Below are 25,937 nucleotides of genomic sequence, written 5' to 3'. Positions count from 1 at the left end.
TGTAAAGGTTTCTTATTTGAAGATAACCATTCTTTTGTTAAATCACTTCCTTCAGTTTTATTAATAGTGCTATGTTATGTATTAAAATGATGTATATAGAAGAAATAGCACTTTAATGCAAGTAATAGTTTCAGTGCAATGGGTGTACTATAAACATGGCTTTTATACTACTGAGCTTAATCCCTTATTATAGTCCAGTGTATCCAAGTAACCTATATAAACATGAAGCAGTTAATCTGATTAAACCAAGAACTCCCAGTTCTCCCAGCATTTCAGACTGTTACTGCTTATTGTGAATGGGACTGCTCAGTGTAATAGATCAGCAGTATCACAATAGCAGGGGCGGATATCTACATGATACACTGAGGTTAAGTCTGGATTATGGAGATGCAAAGGGACAAACCTGCTGGTATTGTCATACCCCTCCAAAAAAAAAAACCCTGCTTGCACACACATTAAATATATAAATAGAAATATATATGGGATCTGTTATCCACAATGCTCAGGACCTCGGGTCTTCTGGATAAGAGATCTTTCTTTAGTTTGGATCTTCATGTATAAGTATACTAAAAATAATTCCAATAAGGATAAATTATATCTTAGTTGGGATCAAGTACAAGGTAATGTTTTATTATTACAGAGAAAAGGGAATCATTTAACCATTAAATAAACCCAATAGGGCTGTTCTGCCCCCAATAAGGGGTAATTATATCTTAGTTGGGATCAAGTACAGATACTGTTTTATTATTACAGAGAAAAGGGAATCATTTAACCATTAAATAAACCCAATAGGGCTGTTCTACCCCCAAAAAGGATTACTTATATCTTAGTTGGGATCAAGTACAAGGTAATGTTTTAATATTACAGAGAAAAAGGAAATTAGAATCATTTGTTTAAAATGGAGTCAATGGGAAATGGTAACCAGTAACCTATATAAACATGTAGCAGGTTCCGTAATTCGTAACTTCCTGGATAACGGGTTTCCAGATAATGGATCTTATACCTGTACAAATATATATAAACATACCTATACAAATCTATAAATATACTCACATAATTAAATATAAATATATATATATATATATATATATACACATACCTATACTAAACTAAGTTGACTTTATTATTATCTCTGGTACACAAAATATTATTCCATGACAATGATTTGCAGTTGAAATTAGTGTTCTAGCATACCAATATAAATACAAATATAACCATTATTTTCCTTTAATACTACATGCCTATACCTTTAAGTTTTAGTTGCAAAAGAAAATGTCCGTTCTGGTCTAAAACAAAAGCCAATTATTTCTGTCCTCAGCTGGATCGTTTACAAGCTCAAGGCACCTATTTGGCCAACCTTTTATTATTAGATCCCATATATTATTCTTGATGACCTTCTCCCTTGCTCCCTGATGTCTGTCTGAGCATCTGTAGTGTATTCGGTATTCAGGAGGTGGACAAATGGTTGGCATTATTGCACTCCATCTTTAAGTTGCCAAATCCTTTGTGAATTATCCCTAAACATTTTTGGCCTTTCGCTGTTGTTGAAATTGAGCAAATGTTTTCATTGATTTGCTTGCAGTAAATCCACATTGCTTTTTGTGAGCCTGAACAGATAAATTAGATCCCTTGTGCCTATAAACACTATGTATCACCTAATGCATGTGCATTATTTCAATTTATTGACACAAAACTCCATTTAAGCTTTAAATGACTAGTTCCATAGCCTGCACCAACCTCACCCAGATCATTGCAACACTTCCCCTGTCCATTCTGTGCATCTACTGTTTGAATTTATATTAATGACCTTAACAATTCTTAACAAATTCACAAACTTGAAAACTGATAAATAAGCCCATAAGTGTGTATGCTTTGTATAGCATTAAGTTGCATCAAATATCCTTTATATATAGGAGGGAATAGATAGGTTGGTAAGAGAGTGTGTATATATGTGCACTGGGGTTTGGTTGGAAGGGTTGAACTTGATGGTCTTTGGTCTTGTAGACATTTTTGTTGTTTGATTCTGCCAGATGAAATGCAGTTTGTCCATCACTGCCCTTGGGCAATCAAGTATATTAATGGCTCCCTAGGCACCAAACTTAGGGGCTTATGCAGAAATAACCTATTAAAGCATTTGTATCACCCCAAAATCTTATGTATGTGCCAAAATGGAGGAAGGTGAGGAGGGAGGGGGATGTGAACGCAGAATGTAAAGTGAAAGTAATTGTCTGCCCCACCTCTATGTGGGCAGAATGTTGAGAAATCGGCCTCTGACTGTAATACTTAACTCACTGTATATGATTTCTACCACTTGCTTTATGTCCATTACAGATTACACTGTATAAAACACCATTAGTTAATGATTAATTAGGGTAATGACTGTAAGGTGCAAAGTTGGCAGCTTGTCAGAAGGTAGCATTTACTAGTCCATTCTGATTGATTGTTTGTAATAAAAATGAGAAAAAACATCCAATGTAAACTCACAATGCAAAATTGTTTCTCTTTCAACAATTCTTTCTTTGTGTTTATTTAATCTAGGTTTAATAACCATGCAACCGGTGAGCAGTGCATGGAGTTTACATCATTTCTTCATAAAAAAAAAAGAATTCCACCTTTAGTGAGGTCCTTAATAATATACAATGCTCAAGTTTGCGATATAATGACTGTACTATGAAGAATATAAAACTATGAATGCAACATTTTGGTCCAATTTATGCACCAGACCAGATGCAAGTTTTATGACATGTCTCTCTTGGAATTTAAATTCTAAGCAAGATGGACTCACTGTTATAGAATGCTAAAAAAATCACTAAAAAATGAGAATAAGATTGAAACATAAGACTTTGTGTATTCTTAAGCATTTTTACTGTGTATCTAGTGTATTTATCAGCATCAGGGATATATTGGTGTCTTGGAGAGACTCATTTTGGCTTCTGTATAAAACCAGTCATCTGAGATTGGAATAATATAAAGTGGCCCTGTGATGGGATTAAAGGTTTATCAGAGCAATGATATGGTTAAACAGAAACTGTAAAGCCAGAAAAGCATTACAAAGTAATATACACTGTGTGAGATATCTGAGTGTCAGTCAAGTATAGAGAAATGAGAGTGTCCGTACAGCCGTACTGCTGTGCATGATGGAACAGAAGACTGATATTATTAATAATGCTCAAAAGAGAAGGAACATAGCAATACTAATCTGATGGCTTTAAACTTTTTAACTAACGCTTGGAATAATAAGAATGTCATCAAGATTTATGTGCATCAGAAATGATTAAAGCCTAAAATAAATGGTGTCAAAAGATTTGTTCAAGATGGATTTGATTTTTTTTTTCAGGTAAAGCCAATGTAGGTTTAAAGCTATATGTGTATGTTGATTTCTGCCTTTTGTGTCCTGAAAAATAGATACGACATCAAGGATGACTATACTTTGAGAATCAAGAAGGCTTCCAGCAGCGACGAAGGGACCTTTGCTTGTATTTCTGAAAACCGGGTTGGTAAAATAGAAGCTTCTGCCACACTTACAGTCAGAGGTAAGTTAATGCTGCTTGAATTGGAAAAAAAGAATATATTGAAATTATGGTAGATCTGGAGTATGGATTTACAACAAACAGTCCTCTGGGCACTGTTGGAATGAAACTCGCAGTTAAGACAAGGCTTAAGGTTGGAAACCCAAACTGAGTTTAAAAAAAGGCCTTTGGGCTTTGCGGTTGTGATGGAACCCCTACTGAACATCTTTATTGAAGATTAATGAGGAATATTGTGGGTCATCCAAATCAATCCTTAACTACAATGCCTTTTTTTTAAATAATATTGGGATATGAAGTTTAGCAGCAGCTTGGGTCCAACTAGTATTGGCTGTTTGGTTCATGTTGAAGCATGAAAGCTGGGTAAACTCAATATAGAAGCCACCAAAGATGGGGGCAGTATATTCAACTAGTATGGGAATGAGGGGCTTCTGCAATTTACTTCATACACCAATACTGAGTTTAGATGATATCCCACTTATTTACTTATTTCTGCCTATCACTGACTTCTGGCTTGAAAACTTTAGCATACACCTTACATTGCAGGCTTGTTAAATTATGGTGATATATCCTATATTGAAGATAATTGGGGGTTATATTATATAAGGTGCAAAGTTTGCTACACTTCTTATCGCCTATAGCAACCAATCGGCAGATAGCATTTCCTGGTCACCAATTAAAAAGAGAAATCTTATTGGTTGCTATGGGATACTGCTCCTGGGCAAACTTGGTGCCTTTTAGTACATATAGGGGTATATCTTACATTAATGGCATTAATATCATAAAGAACAAAGCACCTTAAGACCTGGGGCATTTTCAGGCATTATTGCTCACCACATTCATTCTGGCTAAAACACATGGAAACAAAATGTCTGCAATGCCACAAAGGTCTGTATTTTTCCTTAAGGAAAGCTCAGGAAGAGCCACCAAAGGTTATTTTCTCTAAATCCTCACATACAACTTTGTATTTTAAAGAGACAATATCAATCTTTGCATAGCAAGTGGTTTATATAGTCACCAGAGGTGGTTATTAAGGGCATGTTTTGGGACATAGAAATGTGATTGGCAAAACACCCAGACATTTTTATTCTGTTTCCCTCCAGCCTGTAAAGCATCCTGCTGTCCTGGAAAATTGAAATATGCAGCACAATTTGATTAAGTAAAAAAACTGTTTGCGTTATTTCGTATATAATACTTTCGTATATAATCGTATATTTATTTGTTTATATTGTCATAGTTTAATGTCATTAAACTATGAACTTGTTTATAAATAATCCCTGTTACAGTTACCCTTTCCAACCAAAAAGTGTGGAATAAAAGTACAGAGCTCCTGCAATATATATTGCTTTTTTCTCTAAGGACACAGATGAGTGCCTTTGGTTTTGATGCTTAAAGCCACATTTCATGCCAGAGTAATGAATGTTTCAGAAAATGTTGTTCCGAGTCCTATTTTGCCTGCTAGGAAATCATGAAAGGAAGAGACACATCAAAAAATCAAAAAACTTGGGTTTTTTTTTTTTTAAAAAATGCAGAACTTTGTTTAAAATATTGCATGCATTTCCGATGGCAAACATCATTTCTCTACACAGGATAGCCACTCTATTTCACAGTTTAATGGTGCATGCTGAATGCTTTCAGGAAAGCTAGAAAAAAGGTTTATAAAAACATGTTTAGCATAATCTGTGCTTTTCCTTACACATACAATGTTGCATGTTTCTGTGAATATTTCATTTTAAATCATACCTTGGCTATCTGATCCATGATGATGGCATTTCTGTCTTTAAATAAGATAGACCCTAATCCCATTTTGTACGTACTACAATGATTTGGCTACATACTTTCACAATGGATGCTGCTTTGCCACTGTGTGATATAACATTACCTGATTGCATCTAAAGTGTATGGATTGCATGAAAATGTAATTTTGCACACAAAAAACACCCTGCATAAAATGAATAACATTTGTAAACCTGCAGCGGTTCTCCTTTGTGTGTGAATTCTGTATGGGAAATCTGTGGTGTGCCTATTTACAAAAGTAATGTATCAGAATTTGTAGAAAGGGTTTACACCACTCTAAATTTGAAATCAATGGGAACAAAAAGCTTCACAAAAATGTACGTAGGTAAAGGCGTAAACACATTTCTAACAGGAGTCAATTTTTATGGGTCTCATTTACTATGAGGCCATCATTCTGGGTACAAAAACACTATAATTTGTAATGTGTTTTTCTCACATTTTAGTGTAATCCCCGAAATAGTTCTAATATTTATTCACATTAGTGATGAGCGAATCTGTCCCTTTTTGGTTGCTAAAAATTTACGAAACAACCGAAAAATTTGCGAAACGGTGAAAAATTAATGAACCGCGGGTGTCACACAATGTTTTTGTTGCACGCAACTTTTTGTTTACACGACGGTGCCCATTTTGAAATGCCCGAGCCTATTTTGATGCATCAACGCTCATTTTTTCACGACCACATCCGTTTTTTCCATGACTCTGCCCAATTTGACATGATCGCAACATTTTTCCGAGGCAAGTTTTTGTCGAGTTTTCCGAAACAATTTGCCAATGGCGAAATGCGGAAATTTGCTACGAATCCATGCCTGCCAAAAAAATTCGCTCATTACTAATTCAAATACGACAAAGCAGCATCATTTTTGTGTTTCACAGCAACATGAGCATAACGCTTGGGAAGTTTTGGCCTAAAAGTTGCACTTGAGTCATTCTGATTGTCACAAAGTCATTCTTTGTGCATGTGTCAATTACATGCAATTACAGTGGCAGAATTATCAAAATTCGAGTTTGTGAAAAAAAAAACTGCAACAAACTCGTGAAAATTTCTCAAATGCTAGCTTATTTAAGTTAAAAAACACGACAGAATATTTCCACATGAGTTTTGTCTCAAAAACAAATTTGCCTGCTGGCATTGTTCCATTCATTTTCAATGAGGCTAAAAAGTTCAAATGTTTTAGTAAACTGGAAAAATAAATAAAGTTGTTAGAGAAAATTCTCATTGACCTATTGAACATCACCAGCTTTTATTTGTTGTGTTTTTTTTCTTGTAATTTTCTCAGATTTTTTTTCTTTAATAAATAATAACTATTTGTGGTTCTTATGAATATTCTTAAGTATTTTCATGCTAATGTTTTATCACAAATCATGAAAAAAAAGCAAACTCAAATTTCAAGATAAAAAAGAAAATGTACATGTTCCTCCCCATGCTGCACATTGTGCCTCGTTGACAGAAGATGCAACAAATATTGGCACTAAGTGCAAAGGAACACAGAAGCAACACCTTGGTGTATTTTGTATCTAGCTCTTATATAGCTTCAGTAGTAAATGAAAGCCATTTAATATGAGCTGTCTATCACTCCTTCCTTAGCTGAGTGCTTGTGAACCTGGTTAGCATGGGTCCAAAGTCTACGCGTATAAACCCAAGCAGGCATAAAAGCTATTTTTATGAAGTGTAGGCTTAAAGGGATTCTGTCACAGGAAAACATATTTTTCTTACAAAATGCATTAGTTAATAGGGCTGCTTCAGCACTGAAATCTGTTTTTAAAAGAGCAAACATATTTTTTTCATATTTAATTTTGAAATCTGATGTGAGGCTAGATGTACTTAGTTTCCCAGGTGCCCTTAGCCATGTGATGGGTACGTTAATAAACTTCAGTCTCTCCTTACTGGTGTGCTGCAAGTTAGCTACCCCCTCCCTTCCCCCCCCCAGCAGCTGATCAGCAGAAAAATGGTAAGGTAGCAAAATAACAACTCCCTAACACCTACAATCTAGTGGTAGATATGAGAATAGCACTCAGCAGTAAAAATTCAAGTCTGGTTTAGCCAAGTAATGACCCGTCAAGTTACATTGAGTAGGAAAAACTATATCTTAAAGCTTATGTAGTGCTGTTTTCTTCTGAAATCTCAGACTCAAGCACTATACACTGAGATGGAACCAACCCACCAATATTACAGCAAAAAATAAATATATTTGTTGGTTCAAGAATAAAATATTAAATGGCAGCGTGAATTATTTGCTATATAAAGAGTGTAACCATAAAAAGCATGACAAAATCTCTTTAATACTTAAAATTATCCCTAATGAATCACAAAATGTTGTGTTTAGCTACACTTCTAAAAATGGGCTCTATGCTTTTATTTCTCTTTAAGCAGAGTTGTTTGGTAGCTTGAGCCTATACAATAGAACACGGCTTTAACAGTGCATTTGACACAAGGTAAAGTTTAACACGCTTTTCTATTGTAGGATATATGTCATATCATGTACCATTAAAGCTGTTTTATCTTTAGGTCTTATAGGGGAGGCCTGTCAGAATGATATTCTCAGTAAGATAGCATCACTAATACACTTCACTTCTAAGGGTTAGAAAAAGTCCATCCTGCTTTTTTATCGGAGAAGATTTTAGTACTGCAGTATTTTAGGATACAAATGGGTCTCTCTGATTTATATTTTGCTTCAACCACTGCAGTCTACAAAGAAACTAGTAGGATTTTCAATAAGATAAAACATTCCATGACAGGTAATATCATAAATTTTCCAGTTCAAGGTAATAACCATACATATCTGTAAAGCTTAATGCTAAAAAAAATAACAGACTCTGCTTTATTCCAACAGCAATATATAGCCAATGTGTTTTTTTTTTCTTTTAATATTGTGCTTTAGTCGTATTTTACTTCTGTAATTGTATGCTCAGAGGCAGCCACAAGAAATGCGGATTGCACGGTTTAGTAATTATGGCTGCAGGAATCCTTATCAGCTACCTGCCCAAGGGTGATTTGCGTTTCTGCTCATTATGTTGATATTCAAGGCATGTGATTATTGTGTTCTTCTCAACGGAACACTTCAAGTCTAATTAATAAACACATGCTTTTAGAATCACAAGCACATTCTGTTAAATCACTTAACTAGTACTTCAGTTGCACAGCACTTGTGTCCCGAGTCAGCAGAGTCTGTTGGGCTACAAAATGAAAGAAAAGAAAGAAAAATGAATGGGGATAAAAATAACAGTCTCCACTCAGTATATAATGGCAGCTGGGGAAAACATACAGGTATACCCTCAAGGTAATTAACAAGCTTTCCTTCCCTTCTCTATGATGAAGAAGACATTTTGTGTTTTTGAGTCATGTCCTTGTTGATGTCACTTGGCAATGAAAACAAGAGATCCAAATAAAGTCCTTCTGGACTTGTTATAGGTAAAAGTAGACTGCACTATTTGACAATAAATTTTTAAATGAAAACTTTATGCTGATCTGCTACTTCTTTCTGATATTATATTATAGTATAGTATAAGGTTTTTTTTGGTGGCCATAACTAAACATGAACAATGTGTAACTAACATCAAATCTCATAAATGTACCAAGGAACATCAACTTGAAGATAAATATTTTCTGTTAGTAGTATAGCTTGCCATGCACACTAATACTCTTTCAGTTGGGTGTCAGAAAGGATCTTTGTTCAGTTGCTATGGGGTCAAATTAGGTAGATTCAAGGATGTGGTCCATGAGCATAGTACCAATTGTATAGGGCTCTGTGCTATGTTCTCGGATTGCATTGGTCCAATGTGAAAGCCTATCAAATCATCCTTTTTATTTAGGGTCTTGATTATTTTTGTCCATTATATTTTCATCTTGTTCTTCTTCTTATTTAATTTTTGTTAAAAAAATGTGTAAATACATCTCAAACTGTATTCTTTATATAAAAGCTTTTTTCGTTCAATCACAAAATGCATGCTCGAAATCTGAAATATTTTGATGTCCACTTGTAGGTGTAACATCGCATGTCACACATTCTGACTACTTTTCTTTTAATTTCTTTTTTTATGTTCTCTCACCATCATTATAATGTCTTCAGTTCGCCCTGTTGGTAAGTAACCATCCTTCTTTTCAGTTAGTATGGCATTTTGAAATGTTCCATCCTCCATTTACATGCTTCAAGTGGTCCAGCTTTGCTTAGACATTTCTTAGAATACTTCTCATACTGCAAAAAGCTTCAACAACAAAATCAGCTTTGCATTTCTTAAAAAAGGTGAGAATTAGTGCTATGTAAAGATGGGTTTTGTAGTAGCAAAATAATAGTTATGACACAATTGTGGACTATAATTCAAATATGTTGCTATAATGTTTTTGATTGTGCCAAACTTAATGGAGGAGTTTTCAAAAATAATGACATTTTTTGCTGTTTTTAGCTGGATATGTGTGGTTCATTGGCAACGATGAATGATTTATTTTTTCCAGGTATGGATTTGCTGCAAAATTCCACATATTGCAAAACTGCTGGGACAAAAAAAGTCACAGAAAACAAGTTGCAGTTGCATCAAATAAGTTGCGGTCGTGTAAAAAAAGTTGTGCACCTAAAAAAAGTCATGCAGTAGCCACACTTCGCAAGTTTTTCACCAATTTTTAACAGTTTTTAACACAAATTTTTCGGTGAAATAGGACAGCTTTGCTTATCACTACTAATTGGTGTTTTCCACAAATTGTTGTAATTAGATACATGAAATTGTCTCTAATTATAAGACTACTATAGGGGTAAACTATTGTGTTTACTGTCCTTTTTCACCTTAATTATGTTTATCTATCAATTAAAATAACTAGATATTTGCTTGTTTTTTTGGTGCTTTGGTCTCATTTCAGCCTTCACAGCAATAAATTAGATATTTGCTTTAATTATCATATCTGAGTTAGACAGAGTATAATATAAATAATGTATTATGGTGCTATAAATAAACCTTGAGAAAAAAATTAAATGTGCAGTTTGTATAAGTATTCAATCAGTATTCAACAGCTTAATATTTTGTAGTGCTACATTTTGTAATATCATACTGTGGCCCAATCACAAGTCTAATAGTGGCAAAACAAAAGGGTTAATGTTCTGTTATGGTCCAATAAAAGCCTTGATTCCAATCCATTTGAAAATCAGTGGCACTATTTGAAAATTGAGAAGTACAGGTATTGAATCGCTTATCCGGAAACCAGTTATCCAGAAAGCTCCAGATTACGGAAAGCCATCTCCCATAGACACCATTTTGATCAAATAATTCAGAATTTTAAACCTGATTTCCTTTTTCTCTGTAATAATAAAACAGCACCTTGTAATTGATCCCAACTAAGAATTAATTAATCCTAATTGGATTCAAAACAATCCTATTGGGTTTAATTAATGTTTTATTGATTTTTTAGTAGACTTAAGGTATGGAGATCCAAATGGAGATTCCTTATCCGGAATACCCTTGGTCCCGAGCATTCTGTATAACGGGTCCTTTACCTGTACAAGGGTCATCTCTCTATCCTTCATAACTTTGGCATTGGCCAAAATCACTTCTGATGCAAAATACTTAAAGCTGTTATTACTGCAAAAGGCAACTCTACAAAATATTGACGCTTGGGGGTGACTATTTTTTTCAACAGATTATTCTATTTAAAAAAGTATTACAGAGAACATTCAGCGCAGTGTTTTTCATAAAAAAGGACTGATCAAGAATCTGGATACTTTTGCAGGCTACTGTTTATACAGAAACTGATGAGGTGGGCAGGTCAGCCAGGTTGCTAGGAAACACTACTTTCTTATTGGGCACCTGATAAATCTCAACCATTTGGCCACAACACTACTGCAATTTAAATGATGAATCACATAAAGGAACTAATCATGTCAAGCATAAGATAAAAACAGAGTAGGATGCAAAAATTAATGTTTTAGAACAAGACCCCCTCAAGTGTAACCAAAAGGCTTGGTTTTCGGTGATTCTCTCATTATCATTTAATTAACCAGTGAAGCTTGTGCAAATTACCTCTGGGAAATCTTTATAAGATAAATGTTAACTTGAAAATCAGACCATTTTATTACTCTCTAGGAATGAAGTTTTGTAAATGTTTACATGTATTTATTATAATGATGACTAGGGATGGACAATAGAAGTGGCTTGAACTGTTTTACCCCAGATTTAATGAGTATTTTGTAGAGGCTCTAAATATACACTGTAAAATATGAATATAAGGCACTATTAACTTCTACCGAAGCTAGATATGGAAATATAATAAGATTTGTATTTAAATTGTGTAGTTGTTTTGATTACTCTTTTACTTAACTTTCTATCCCTCTATGCTTTTCATTTGTTCAATCGACTGCCATTGGTCTTACCATTTTTTATCACTTACTTTAATATAACGACTGAAATCTTGGTCATAAAACAGGGTTTTAATGCTAATAAGCTTTCCTTATTATGGGACATAGTTTTTAGGAACATAATTACTTTTTATCTTGATGACACATTAACTTTATTGGGCCAAAGGCTAAAACACCCCCAACTTAATCCCCAGAAACTTCTTTCCAGTCATTAAGTACACAGGCTAAGCTGAAATTATTTGGTAATGAGCTGTGCAAGGTGACAACAAAGCCTTCCTTCCTTCCACAATTCTGTCTTTTTGAATAAAATATGACTGGAATATGTATTTGTTTAAAGCGCTCCAGCCCTAAGGCATACATGTTCCATCACGAGTTGAATATTTTATCAGATAAACCATTTCCCTTAAATAGGAACGTTTCTATGATCTTTAAATCTTGTCTGTAATCAGTTAATCATTTCAGCAAAAAGTGCTCTCGACTACTTGACACCTACACTCCTTGAAATCTTTGTATTTATTTTATACAATATGCAGTTATTCTGTGCATGTAGTATGTATTGTATTTTGCCAAAGACCTGTTTTAAGAACAAAGCAATGTAGATATACCAAAAACAAATTTTACAATTGCACTTGCACACTCAATCCCTATACTTTTTATAGAAGTGGATGCTAGATGTACAGGCAACTATGATACCCATCAATTTAATGACCCAGCACGGCTACTCATTGCATATACAGAAAAACCACATAGTTTATAATACATTAAGAATACAAGGTAAAAAAACATTGAATGTCAATTATTTGTTTTTTTGTAGAATGAATATCATGTGCCTTGATTTCAGGTTTCTCTTACATATACCCCATGTTTCTACTTCCACTGTATTTGCTACAGGCACAAATTATCATAATGTAAAATATCTTCCCAGATTCTGGATGTTGAAACTACTGCAACTTATTATTATTATTATTATTATTATTATTATTATTATTATTATTATTTATATAGCGCCATCAATTTACGCAGTGCTTTACAGAATAGAGGGGTACAAAAGACAGAAGAGTTAGCATGTACATATAAACAATTCACAAAAATGGTTTGCAGTTACATTTGGGTGAAGATTGGAGACACTAGGGGGAGGGCCCTGCTTGCAAGAGCTTACATTCTAAAAGGGAGGACTAAGACATAAGGTCAGGGTAACTAGCCTATCATTAAAATATACCAAAAAGTGTCACAGATTTCAATGAATGATCGTCTTCCAAATGATGTGTATATGTGACTATGTGTCAGACAGCTAAAAGTTCTTCCCTATTTTAGGTCTACGGCACTTGGGGAACATCTCACCATTTTGCTGTCCATCTGGCTGGCTGTACATTGAGCAGACAGTAAAACACTCAAATTCACTCTATGTGCCATAGACCTTATAGGGATGACTTTGCTTATAAAGTCAAAATCAAAATCCACATAGCAATGAAATTAGAAAGCAGAAGTACTTAGTGAAATAAATCAAGTTAAATTATCATTAGATATGAGAGAATGAAGTGGAAGAAAGCTAAAGCCTAAACTGTAGGGTAGTGCCAATAAGATTTATTCAATGTGCTGTATAAGGTACAGAAAGAATAGTAATCAGAGCATTTTTATATACTGTTATATATGTTTACTATGTCATTATTGATCATTATGTCTTTTCTAGAAGTTGACAGGCACTACTTTGATTTGCTTTGTATAAGGTCATGTGGATGATACATCACTGTTTAAAAACCGACAGTGATAAATTCTTGCTCATGAAACAAGCCTTATGTTTAGCTGCATGTAGTTCTCTCTTTAATACATAAATAATGGTGATGTATTATTTACGCCTTCTAAAATATTTATCAGTCACACAACAAAACCTATACATGCAGTAAATGGTTCGTCAATGGCCAGACACACGCATTTTGTTTTTTTCACTTGAGGCCTGAGATCAGCAATATCAGATAATATTCAACATTCTTTGTTTGTACAGTATGCATACCAAAAAGAGATTAGTCAATCTACATTACTTGGTCCCGTTTTTTACTAATAAAGTATTATTTGCAAGTATATACATTTTAGAAAATGTGTTTTGTTACAATTTGTGATCATAAAGTTTCTAAGCCACCCTGCTTAGCCATACCTTATCTTACTTCTTCATGGTTAGCCCCATATGGTGGACCTATTTACCTATGGTAATATTTTGCATTTCTTAAGAGGTTGGTACTTTCCTTTTTGGTAGGTAGAAGTCTATGTGCTTGATACCTCCATGTTAAGGTGCTTTGAATAACAAGGAACAAGTACTTGTGAATACTGTATAATGGAAACAAGATCAGGGCTGTCAGCAAGCTAAGAAACAGGTCTGAAATCATACTGGAGGGCAGAGCAGGCAGCAAACAAGAAGTCTGTATAAACAGGCCTGGGGTCAAAACTAGGGAATCAAGTCTGCAGAAAAAGCATAAGCAAAAACGGACTCTGAAACCAAGGAACACAGAAATTATGGAACTCAGGAGCAAAGGGCGAGACCAAGAAAATGACTCAAAGATCCAGCAATAGGTGGTAGGAAAACGCTGGCTTAAATAGGTCCTTGATAATGGGATAACAGATACCTGGCTATAAGGAGCCTGGAGATGGAGACTGTGGAGACAGCTGAGGAAGCATATGTTTGTCAAAATGAACAGGAGAGAAAATCCCCAAAAGCCTCCAATGGCTTAGTAGGAAAATGTTAACAACACACAGACCAGTGTACAAGTCCTGCCAATTTCTTTTCCAAAAAATGCAACCAAGAGCCATTCTGTGGATAAAATGACTAGAGTTAAAAAGGTCCACCATATGGGGTTAACCGTGACAAAGTAGGGTTGATTCTATCAAGATTTAGATTGAGCAAAATCTCAGCACAATTCCTTTCTCCTTAGTGTTTAAATCCTCAGTGTAATATGACAATTAAAATTGTTTCATTTTTGTTGATTATGCAGAAATTAAACTATGCAAGTTTCATTTTTTGATGTGGTCCTGTTTTTGGGCCAATTCTTTTGTTGAGGATTCTGTATTCTGTTAATGCAAAAATGATAGATTTGTTACATGCCTCATCTGGTCTCTGACCAGAAGGTCCGTATTTTACATTTTTGGCCAATGTATTTCTATAAATCAGAAAGCGCTGAGGAACCCTGTTTAGAAGGTTTTGCTATAAAGATCATAGATTATTTTAGTGCACTAGAGGTTTTCAGCTTTCTATAAATGATAAGCTGAGACTCAGAAAGGGCAATTGTGCTTTGCAGCTTGGGTGTGGGATGTAATATGGCAATACCCTATATTGCTTCATTGGTAAATAAGTGTAAAATGAGATGTGAAGTTACAAAAGACTTATACTTTAAGACTTGAATAATAATAATAATAATAATAATAATAATAATAATAATAATAATAATAATAATAATAATAGCAGCAGCAAAATAATCTGTTGAAGTACATTTACATTGCAGCTTTGTACAGTCCTCCTGTCTCTTTTTTCTTCCTTCCTCGTCTCCTGATTTATCCCTTCTAGACAAATCTATTGAAACAAGCTCTAAAAATTAAGTTATTAACCTCAAGGTCCTTCATCCCCTCATCCTAGACCACCTCACACATGGCCTGTGACTTTATTCATGTTCAGCAACTGGATTTCCATTCTATCCTACTCACCCTTGCATGCCATTATTAGCATGACACTGCTTGTGACTGACATTGATTGACATCTGTGCTCACTGACTGTATCAGTAAGGAATCATGTACCATAAAGGAAAATGGAATTTAAAGTGCCTTGTATTTAATATTTCCAGTGCTTTACAGTGCCGTGTACTCGAAATACTCTGTGTCCGGTGAACAAAAAGTGTTTAAAGGGCAAAATGATTTAAGGGTTTTATGTTACCGGTGGGAAGAGCTGAACTTGTAGTTTTATAATTAAGTAACTAGAGTCCTTCAGTAATAAACAGTAAAGAGAAAGGTGTTTCCAAATGGTCATTTCTATCCATGATGCTCTTTGATCTGCTGTTACATGAAAATATAAATTATATTAGTAGCTTGTTAAGTCATTAAAATTAGCAGCAGGGCAGTGGATTGTCTTTTGATGTGACCTTGCTTTCACTTCATTATTGATGATAAATTCACTGCCCCTGTTGTAAATTTAATGATAGATAATAACATAATAACTTACTTTGACTAAATATATGTGTGTATTACGAATCTATTAACTGTTCAGTAACACATATAAACCCTATCATATTTTTTTTTTATAATTATTAATTGAAAGACATTAAAAAAAAAAGTAGTTGACTTGTGGCTAAGAAAATCCACAATGAAATGTCACTATTTTGTGAAGATATACTTTTTTTAGTCCTTCCAAAAACAGGATAAATCAGCATTAATGCAACGAGTGATATAAAAAATATTAATGAAATTAATATAAATATTATGAAACGGCTTTATAATAGATATTCTGCACCTTTACAGCTCCTCCCCAGTTTGTGATCAGACCAAGGGATCAGATTGTAGCACAAGGCCGGACAGTAACATTTGGATGTGAAGCTAAAGGAAATCCTCAACCAGCTGTTTTTTGGCAAAAAGAAGGAAGCCAGGTGAGTGATATATGAGTAAAAGTTCTAGTCTAACTCATGTTGTACCATTGACCATCTACTAAAACCAGCAAAATAATACTGCTTTTTCTTAAAATTAAAGATTGACCATCTACTGCAAATAATACACAGCCATTACTTGCACACAGATATACAAAATATTGCCAAAAATCTATTGTTCTGACTGCAACAGAGTAACAGTCTCAAAGATTCTCCTGGGTTTTATTGAGTATTCAGAAGTGTAAAAGTAAGTGTTAAAGGGTAAAATCAATCACAGGTAGTCTTCAGGCTTCCCCCACCATTACTTGAGGAGCCTTCTCCAATAGTTTTGGAACCACTGCAGGTAATTATTACACTGCCACCCCTTCTCTTAAGGCAGGGGTCCCCAACCTTTTTAATCCATTAGCCACATTCAAATGTAAAAAAAATTTGGAGAGCAACACAAACATGCAAAAATATCCTGGGGGATACCAATTATAGGCTGTAACTGGCTATTGGTAGCTCCTACATGGACCGGCAGCCTACAGGAGCCTCTGTTTGGCAGTGAACATGGTTTTTATGCAACTAAAGCTTGACTTTATGCCAGGAATTCAAAAATAAGGATCTGCTTTGAGGCCCCTGGGAGCAACATCCAATTGGCTGGTGAGCAACTCATTGCTCACGAGCCACTGGTTGGGGATCACTGCCTTAAGGTAACCTTTACTTCATTAAAGGTTGTAGATCGCAGGCTGATTGTACATAGCACTGCTACCAAACACAAAATAGTTCTTGGTGTTTCTGAAATAATGTGGATCTAGTAAAGGACTGTCTAATAAAAGAATTCTAAATTTGTGATAATAAAAATAAGACGTCTCCAGAATGGATGTTTGTGACATTGCCTAATTATGTGTACACATTCCAACCATAATATTCTATCAAAACATTAGTATAAGGAGAATAAAACCCAAAGTACTGGTATTTGTAATTTTCCACCTAGGCAGAAGATTATGAATTTTCATGCTTTCCTGAATCCAGTCTGTGCGCACTGGAAGCTTATTAGCAGTTATTAGACTTCTCAAGACATTCATATCCATAAATTTTTACTTTCGCATTTTCTTTTTTCTAACTGAACAGTTTTTTGTGTCCTGACAAAAATTATTTTCTTCGATATAATAATGCACTCAGTTTTTATTACCTTTTTATAATAACATTTCCAGTCCATAAAACAAGTTTTCCAATTACTATCTCTCTCATTCCCTTGTTCTCACTATCTTTATTTCTCTCATAGTCTCTACTATCATGTCTTTCCTCTTTCTACCTCACAGTCCGTCTCTCCATATCTTTTTTCCCCTCTGACTTCTTAATAATCTTTTTTTTTTTGTTTGTTTTAAGTCTGATGTGCTTGACCTTACCTGCTCATTATTGGTCTTGCACATTCTAAAGCAAGTTGTATAAAGTACATTCATAGTGGCAAATGTGAATTTTGTAAGGTGGATATCTATTACGTTGCAATAATGAAAACGGCTTCTAATTAAACAAATGCGTTCATTTCAAGATTAAAGCCATTTGCCCTAATGGAATAGACTTAATATCCTATACTTGGTCATCCTTCAAGGGAAAACATTTTAGAGTGACATTGTTTGTTTAATTGGACATTATTTCCTACTTATACCATTTTGCTTTAGTCAATTATACTCTTTAGGTTTAATTACAATCATTGCAGGTATTTCTACACAGTAAATAAATAAGTAAAACAATTGATAAATCAAATAAAGGTCTGTTTGTTTGGCTTAATGTTTTATATTTTATCTACACAGTATGAATAAAATATTATTTTAGAAAGTTTCTAAAACATTTAAACATTAAAATTATTTAGCTTAATTAATATCAATGTTAATGAAATGGAGATTGCAAATAATTGAATCTGGCATGCAGGGATAGGTGTATAGTGAATGTTATAAAAAGCACTAGGCCATAATAAATCAAAAATAAATAAATAAATATATATATATATATATATATATATATATATATATATATATATATATATATATATATATCTATCTATATATATCTATATCTATATATATATATATATATCTATATCGATATATATATATGTATATATAATAGATAGATAGATAGACAGATAGATAGATAGATAGATAGATAGATAGTAAATACATAATGTAAATAATTAATAGTAGTCAAACCTACCATTCTGACAAGGACCAGGAGATTTTATAAGTAAATAAAAAAATAACTATCCTTGTTAAAAATAGACAATAACATCAGTGAAGCACTAACATGTTATTTAGTAAAAGCACTGCCCTATGATTAACTAATGCAAAATATTATTCTTTTTACAATGAAAAAAAAAAATCAAATTATTTGCATTGTCCAGCTGTCAACATGACACTTTTACGTTTTCTCATTAAAATGCTAAATAGAAAATAGAAACACAAAGTTTCTCTGGCTGCAAATAGTCTGGGATTTTTATGTATATTTGATTCATACCTCTTACTGTGAGCCTTTGTTCACTTGGGGGAATGATTTCTGTTACCCTTTTCCTCAACTGTATTCATATGGAGAGTCCAACTGTTGCTGTCCCGTTTCCAGCATGTTGCCTAGCTAGCAGCTGCTTCATTTTAGGTGGTCTTCTTTCTCAAATACATATTAATGTCTGCTCTAAGAAATGCTTAATTAAGCATTAACTGCAAGTCAATGGTTATCTAAGCCACAGTTTCCAACAAAAAATAGATTATATAAACCCCCACATACTCTCAATGAACAAAATCTAAGTGTTATTCTAGATTTCTACACCAATTAACTCATAATGCATACAAGAAAATGACTCTTTTGGATTGTGGAATGTGTATGGAATATACAGGTATGGGACCCCTTATTCGGAAACCCATTATCCAGAAAGCTCCGAATTACAGAAAGCCCATCTCCCATAGACTCCATTTTAATCAAATTATTCCGAATTTTAAAACTGATTTCCTTTTTCTCTGTAATAATAAAACAGTACCTTGTACTTGATCTCAACTAAGATATGATTAATCCTTATTGGATGCTAAACAATCCTATTGGGTTTAATTAAAGTTTTATTGATTTTTTAGTAGACTCAAGGTATGAAGATCCAAATTACGGAAAGATCCCTTATCCGGAATACCCTTGGTCCCGAGCATTCTGGATAATGGGTCCTATACCTGTATATATTTTGTATCAATTCAAATTTCATATGTTCTTTTCCTCTTCTTTTTCTGTTTAATATTTTACATTTTCTTATTATTATTATGTGGGAGAATGAGAAGCTTCTAGCTGATAGGGACAGTTAAATACATTAGCTGTAATGGTGTACATTATCATGGGAGGAGATATGTCAACGCTCTTATACAATGGCAAGAATAAAACCCTTTTTAGGATGGTTTGACCTCAAATATTATGATTGCCATCAAGTATGGTGCTCAAGCACAAAATCTTCTGGCTGAAATGCTTCTTGATATGATTTACTATAATGAATTATAGTCATCTAAGCAAAAAATGTTTTTGGAAAAGGAGACGTGCATCCTTTGACAATCTAAAATCAGTTGAATACCGTGTACATACTTATTTCTTGTACATTTTATAATCAATATATAATTTAGTATTAATGATCCAGTATCAACAACACTACTCATTATTCATGCTGTTTTTTAAATAACATTGTGATGTGACCGTTATTTCCCCACAGAATTTACTTTTTCCAAATCAGCCTCTTCAGCCCAACAGCAGGTACTCAGTGTCACCAACTGGAGATTTAACCATCACCAGCATTCAGCGCTCAGACGCAGGCTACTACATTTGTCAGGCACTGACTGTTGCCGGAAGCATTCTGGCCAAGGCCCAGCTGGAAGTGACTGATGGTGAGTGCAAACAGTTCCAGTCATTCTGCTTTTTCTGGGACATGGAAATGAGGCCCAACAAGGCCAACATGTCCCTTCTTGCTAAAGCTGTAGGAGATGCTACGGTGACTGAACATTATGTTAAAAAATGATTAAACCATGGTGTCCCCTAGCATTTGGGCTTTGATCCTTTAATTCTTGCCAAGAATCGCTTCCAAAATGAATTGCCTCTCCCACCCACTGAATAGACTCTTATATCATAACAGGAGGAGGGGATAGTTTTATAAAATGCAATTGTATCAGTGTTAACAACAGGTTACTTGTTCTTCAGTAATTCTGATCTCAGTCTAAGTGCATGAATGTGTTAAAACGACTTTACCACTTAAATCTGAGAAGTTACTCAGTGTTTGCATGGAAGGATGACTGTTCATTGGAATCAAAGGCAGAAAGCATTGAGCGCAGTATACTGCTGAGCAGTTAATGATAGCAACAGGGGGTGTAGTGTAGAGTTTTTGCTAAGAACTGAAAGGCAACAGATTAGGTTTAAAGATATCTTTTAAAAGATGTATTCATTTTAAATCAACAGAGAGCTTTGCATAAAGAAATGCACCGAAAATGCTGCTATCCCTATTCAACTTGTTTCTCCGTTGGGTGTAAACTTTTCATAGAAATACACGAGGAAGGTGAACTCTTGATTTCAGAGGAGAATGAATAGTATGCAGTGAACTGAGGACAGTTAAGCTAGGAGGATTTAACCATGATAATAGATGTGGGGAAGACAGAGGTGTGATGCGCAAGGGAAATACATTGGTATTGGTCTGAGGGGGGGTTTAAGAGGAAATATTCCCTGATTACTAGATTAACTATTTTTTTTTACTACAGATTGAAGAAAGGTCTGCATGGAGTTTATTATATACATATATATATATATATATGATCTTCTTTTTTTGCTACAAAATTAACAATGAATTTTGAGTTGTTTATCTTTTGCACAGATAGCCCTACCTCTACAAAGAAAGGCCTAACGGGACTATTTTTTTTTTTTTTTTTCATAAATCATCAAATCATAAAGTCAGTTAGGGAGACATAGTTCATACATCTCCCATCTTTCAATCTACACTAACAAATTTATAATACAAGTCTGACAGTACATCCATTCACACATCACTGAAACATTTAAGTGTCCATTTAACCTTTGCTCTTAGTATCATGGAAACCTGCACCAATTTTCCTCAATAAACACTATTGTAAGACTTTATTTTCTGAAAAGCAACATTTTTAAATTTATATTGATCAGAATAATGTGGGGAATTGTCAGACATAGGCAGTCTAGCCACAAATAAAACATACAACATGCTTACACACAGTTCCTATATAAAAATTGAGCGATTAGTGTGTGTGTATGTATGTATGTATGTATAACTTTATTTATAAAGTGCCACAAGGGTACGCAGCGCTGTACAATCTTACAGAATACACAATTACACACAGGGAGGACAAGTGATATAATAAATAAATACAATAAATACATATATGTATATATATATATATAAGTGCCATGTGGTATGAGACACAGTAGGAAGGAGGTCCCTGCCCCGTAGAGCTTACAATCTGAGTATATGTGTGTGTGTGTGTATATATATATATATATATATATAATGAAAAGAAACTGTATAACATTTTCTAACTCTAACTACTATATAATAAAAGGATAAAAATAGAATATTTCAAAAATTCTGACTTTAGCTGTACAGATCCAGATTTGACCCAGATTTATACATTATATTTTTCTTTGCTTGAATTTAATAAAAAAAAAAAATGCTAATTTGGTACATCAAGGCTGCTGTATATTTTAAACTTTCTTTGTGTTGCTTTTAGTTTTGACAGATAGACCACCGCCAATAATTCTACAAGGTCCAGCTAATCAAACTCTTGCCGTGGATGGAACAGCAGTGCTGAAATGTAAAACTACTGGGGACCCAATGCCAGTCATAAGTTGGCTAAAAGAGGGATTTAAGGGATTCATAGGGAGAGATGCAAGGTTATCCATTCTAGACCAAGGGACATTACAAATTAAAGGTTTAAAGGTAAGCATACACTGTTAAGCATAAATCCATTTGCCTATTTACAGGTATGGGACCTGTTATCCAGAATGCTCGGGATCTGGGATTTTCCGGATAACGGATCTGGATCTCCAAAACTCAAGTCTGCTAAATATCATTGAAATATTGAATAAACCCAATAGTATTGTTTTGCCTCCAATAAGGATTAATTATATCTTAGTTGGGATCAAGTGCAGGTACTGTTTTATTATTACAGAGAAAAGGGAATCATTTAACCATTAAATAAACCCAATAGGGCTGTTCTGCCCCCAATAAGGGGTAATTATATCTTAGTTGGGATCAAGTACAGGTACTGTTTTATTATTACAGAGAAAAGGGAATCATTTAACCATTAAATAAACCCAATAGGGCTGTTCTGCCCCCAATAAGGGGTAATTATATCTTAGTTGGGATCAAGTACAAGGTACTATTTTATTATTATAGAGAAAAGGGAATCATTTAACCATGAAATAAACCCAATAGGGCTGTTCTGCCCCCAATAAGGGGTAATTATATCTTAGTTGGTATCAAGTACAGGTACTGTTTTATTATTACAGGGAAAAGGGAATCATTTAACCATTAAATAAACCCAATAGGGCTGTTCTGCCCCAATAAGGGGTAATTATATCTTAGTTGGGATCAAGTACAAGGTACTGTTTTATTATTATAGAGAAAAGGGAATAATTTAACCATTAAATAAACCCAATAGGGCTGTTCTGCCCCCAATAAGGGGTAATTATATCTTAGTTGGGATCAAGTACAGGTACTGTTTTATTATTACAATAGGCTTCTGCCCCCAATAAGGGGTAATTATATCTTAGTTGGGATCAAGTACAGGTACTGTTTTATTATTACAAAGAAAAAGGAAATCATTTTATAAAATTGGAATTATTTGGTTATAATGGAGTCTATGGGAGATGGCCTTTCCGTAATTTGGAACTTTCTGGATAATAGGTTTCCAGATAAGGGGTCCGATACCTGTAGTAGGTTTCCAATTGAATCCAGACATTTATTTTATTTTTTAAATTGTACTTGAATGTATTCCAGATAGTTTTTTTCAGTTTATTAAATCCCATTTTAAACATAGATGTGTAAATGAATGGGAAAGACTGTTCTGCACTGTGCAAAAAGGTGCCATGTGATCAAGGGACACATACATAAATGCAAGGCTTCCGTAAATAAAAAGGTTAAATCCAGTGGCTGGCTACCACTGTCTGTCAGTGACCATAAATTAGTTATTAACTTCCAAGGAAGTAATGGAATTTATTAAAAAAATGAATGTCAGCACTTCCAGAGTAAACAATTTAGCCTCCCACTCTTTGCCGAAGGCAGGCACAGACCACAAAGGTTAATGCATTTTTATTGTACAGCTGGATTAAATAGTGCGCTTGAATAGGCAAGTTACCCAGAGTTGCTGGAAGAGCGAGCTAAGTGGGAGCTCAGTGATTCCAAGCCAACTCCTGGAACGTGTACAGGCTCCCGTGCAGAATATTTTCTTTTCTTCCATCTCCTCTGATGATCAACCTCAGTCTATTTGTGAATTATAAACATGGAAGATACATCCTTCTGTTTATATAGATATAACGTTTTCATTTCTCCAGATGCCTGGTGAAGTCTAGTAAGACAAAGTAGAGCAATTAGCAAGAAAAAGCAACACCATATTTATCTTAGAAGAAAAATCTCATTAAGTCAGAATGTTTTATTCTTTGCGATATATAAAGCAAATGCCTACGCTGCATAAATTATATTATTAGGCCTTGAAACATACACCTGAATATATCTGTACGTAAGACACTTCTAATCAATTTTTAGTATTTCTTGCACATATATGTCTATATACCTAGTTAGGCAAGTGTAAAACTGCAACTATTGGTGACATTTTCTTGACTTGGGAAACTTAACATAAAGTTGAAAATAATCCATAACCGCATACAATCCTGTCTCTACAGTCTCTTTGGGGCCAAATAAGAGTTTGGCTTATTCTAACCAAATGAGGAAAAGATCATTTTGTATAGGAACTTCTCCAAATGTGTGGTTTTCCCATGTATGACCAGATTTAGACTGAAGCAGAATGAAAAATGACATAAATAATAAGGATAGTCTGTCTATTAGTCTACAAAAAGCCATGCATACCTTTATACTGATTCTTTTACTGGATCATCAATCCAAGTATCTATAAGAGTAGGTTGAACTTGATGGACTATGGTCTATGTTAAAATAGTAATTCAATAGAATTTACTATATATAGCTGTATTGTACATTATTATAATAATCTGAAGGGGGATTCATTTAAATGCCCAATTCTGATTCTTAATCTATCTATCTGTCTGTCTGTCTATCTATCTATCTATCTATCTATCTATCTATCGTCTATCTATCATCTATCTATCTATCTATCTATCTATCATCTATCTATCTATCTATCTATCATCTATCTATCTATCTATCTATCTATCTATCGATCTATCGATCTATCTATCTATCTATCTATCATCTATCTATCTATCTATCTATCCATCTATCTATCTGATTTATAGGATATACATATTCTGTATGTGAGAATATTCTTATGTATGACTGTCATATAATCATATAGGTTACTGATTCTGGCACCTATACTTGTGTGGCTACTAGCTCTAGTGGTGAGACAACATGGAGCGCTGTTCTGGAAGTGACAGGTAATTATTGCTAAAATTAGATTTTGTCCAAAACAAATACTGCTTTGGATTAATAACAAGGTCTCTGTGTGTAACTACAGAATCTGGTGGTGCCATAATTAGCAAGAACTATGATCTCAATGACCTTCCTGGATCTCCATCAAAACCTCAGGTTACAGATGTCAGTAAGAACAGTGTTACCCTATCATGGCAACCAGGATCACCAGGGATTCTGCCTGTGACATCCTACATCATTGAGGCTTTCAGGTACCAAAATTTGCAATATATTGATGATAAATTTAAATAAGTCTGGCTACAATAGTATAACACAACAGTATAGCAATAATGTACATAATCAATCAAACTAGTAGATTTTACTTTGAAATCCACGTGGCTTTTCCAATGATCAAGGGTCTGTTTTGCCATCTAAGTAACGTCATCATATTTCCTATCCCTGGCGTAGCATAATATTAAATACATTCCGCTTTGACAGAATGGGGGCACATTCTACAAACTGCTGTGTGCAGAAAAAAAAAACTGTCAAAAAGGTGTATTAAATACAGATCTCTTCTAAACCAGCACCCTTCCCCCACCCAATTTGGCCATTAAAAGACACAGTGTAGCTGTTTTAAAGGGACATTATATTTCAGTTTTTAAACAATATGTTTCATAATGATATATAATGTTGCCATTGTCATTATCGTTAGTGATGAGTGAATCTGTCCCGTTTCGCTTCGCCATAAAATCCACCATAAAATTCACCATAAAATTCGGAAACGTATTTGTCGTGCGATTTTTTTTTTTGTCGCCCGTGGCTACTATGTTTTGTTGCCGTGGTTTTTTGCTGCGGCCGCGCCCATTTTGACGTGACCGCGTCCATGTTGACTCGACCGCGCCCATTTTGGCGACAAATTTTTACGTGGTGTATTTTCACAGAAGTTTCGTGAAACAATTCGCCAATGGCGAAATGCGGAAATTCGCTTCAAATCCATGCCGGGCGAAAAAATTCACTCATCACTATTTATCGTATT

The 25,937-nt window shown here is 34.3% G+C and overlaps 1 protein-coding gene across 14 annotated transcripts in view; it reads left to right on the top strand.

Annotated features, from left to right (window-relative positions):
• Positions 1–25,937, top strand: part of robo2 (roundabout guidance receptor 2) — a 627,127-nt gene that overhangs the window by 536,693 nt on the left and 64,497 nt on the right. For 11 of the 14 annotated variants that reach the window (XM_031896599.1, XM_031896601.1, XM_031896594.1 and 8 more), the window contains exons 6-12: positions 3,406–3,533; positions 9,392–9,403; positions 16,160–16,284; positions 19,997–20,168; positions 22,026–22,234; positions 24,846–24,927; positions 25,008–25,173. In XM_031896599.1, the coding sequence (XP_031752459.1) occupies positions 3,406–3,533; positions 9,392–9,403; positions 16,160–16,284; positions 19,997–20,168; positions 22,026–22,234; positions 24,846–24,927; positions 25,008–25,173 (894 nt within the window). The remainder of the gene's footprint in view (positions 1–3,405; positions 3,534–9,391; positions 9,404–16,159; positions 16,285–19,996; positions 20,169–22,025; positions 22,235–24,845; positions 24,928–25,007; positions 25,174–25,937) is intronic. The other 3 variants (XM_031896595.1, XM_031896606.1, XM_031896604.1) reach the window with 1 other exon arrangement.

This window comes from Xenopus tropicalis, chromosome 2 (genome assembly GCF_000004195.4).
Source record: "Xenopus tropicalis strain Nigerian chromosome 2, UCB_Xtro_10.0, whole genome shotgun sequence".
Classification (NCBI taxonomy): Eukaryota; Metazoa; Chordata; class Amphibia; order Anura; family Pipidae; genus Xenopus; species Xenopus tropicalis.
The sequence above is the reverse complement of the archived record's forward strand: the minus strand, read 5'-3'. Positions and strand labels throughout refer to the sequence as shown.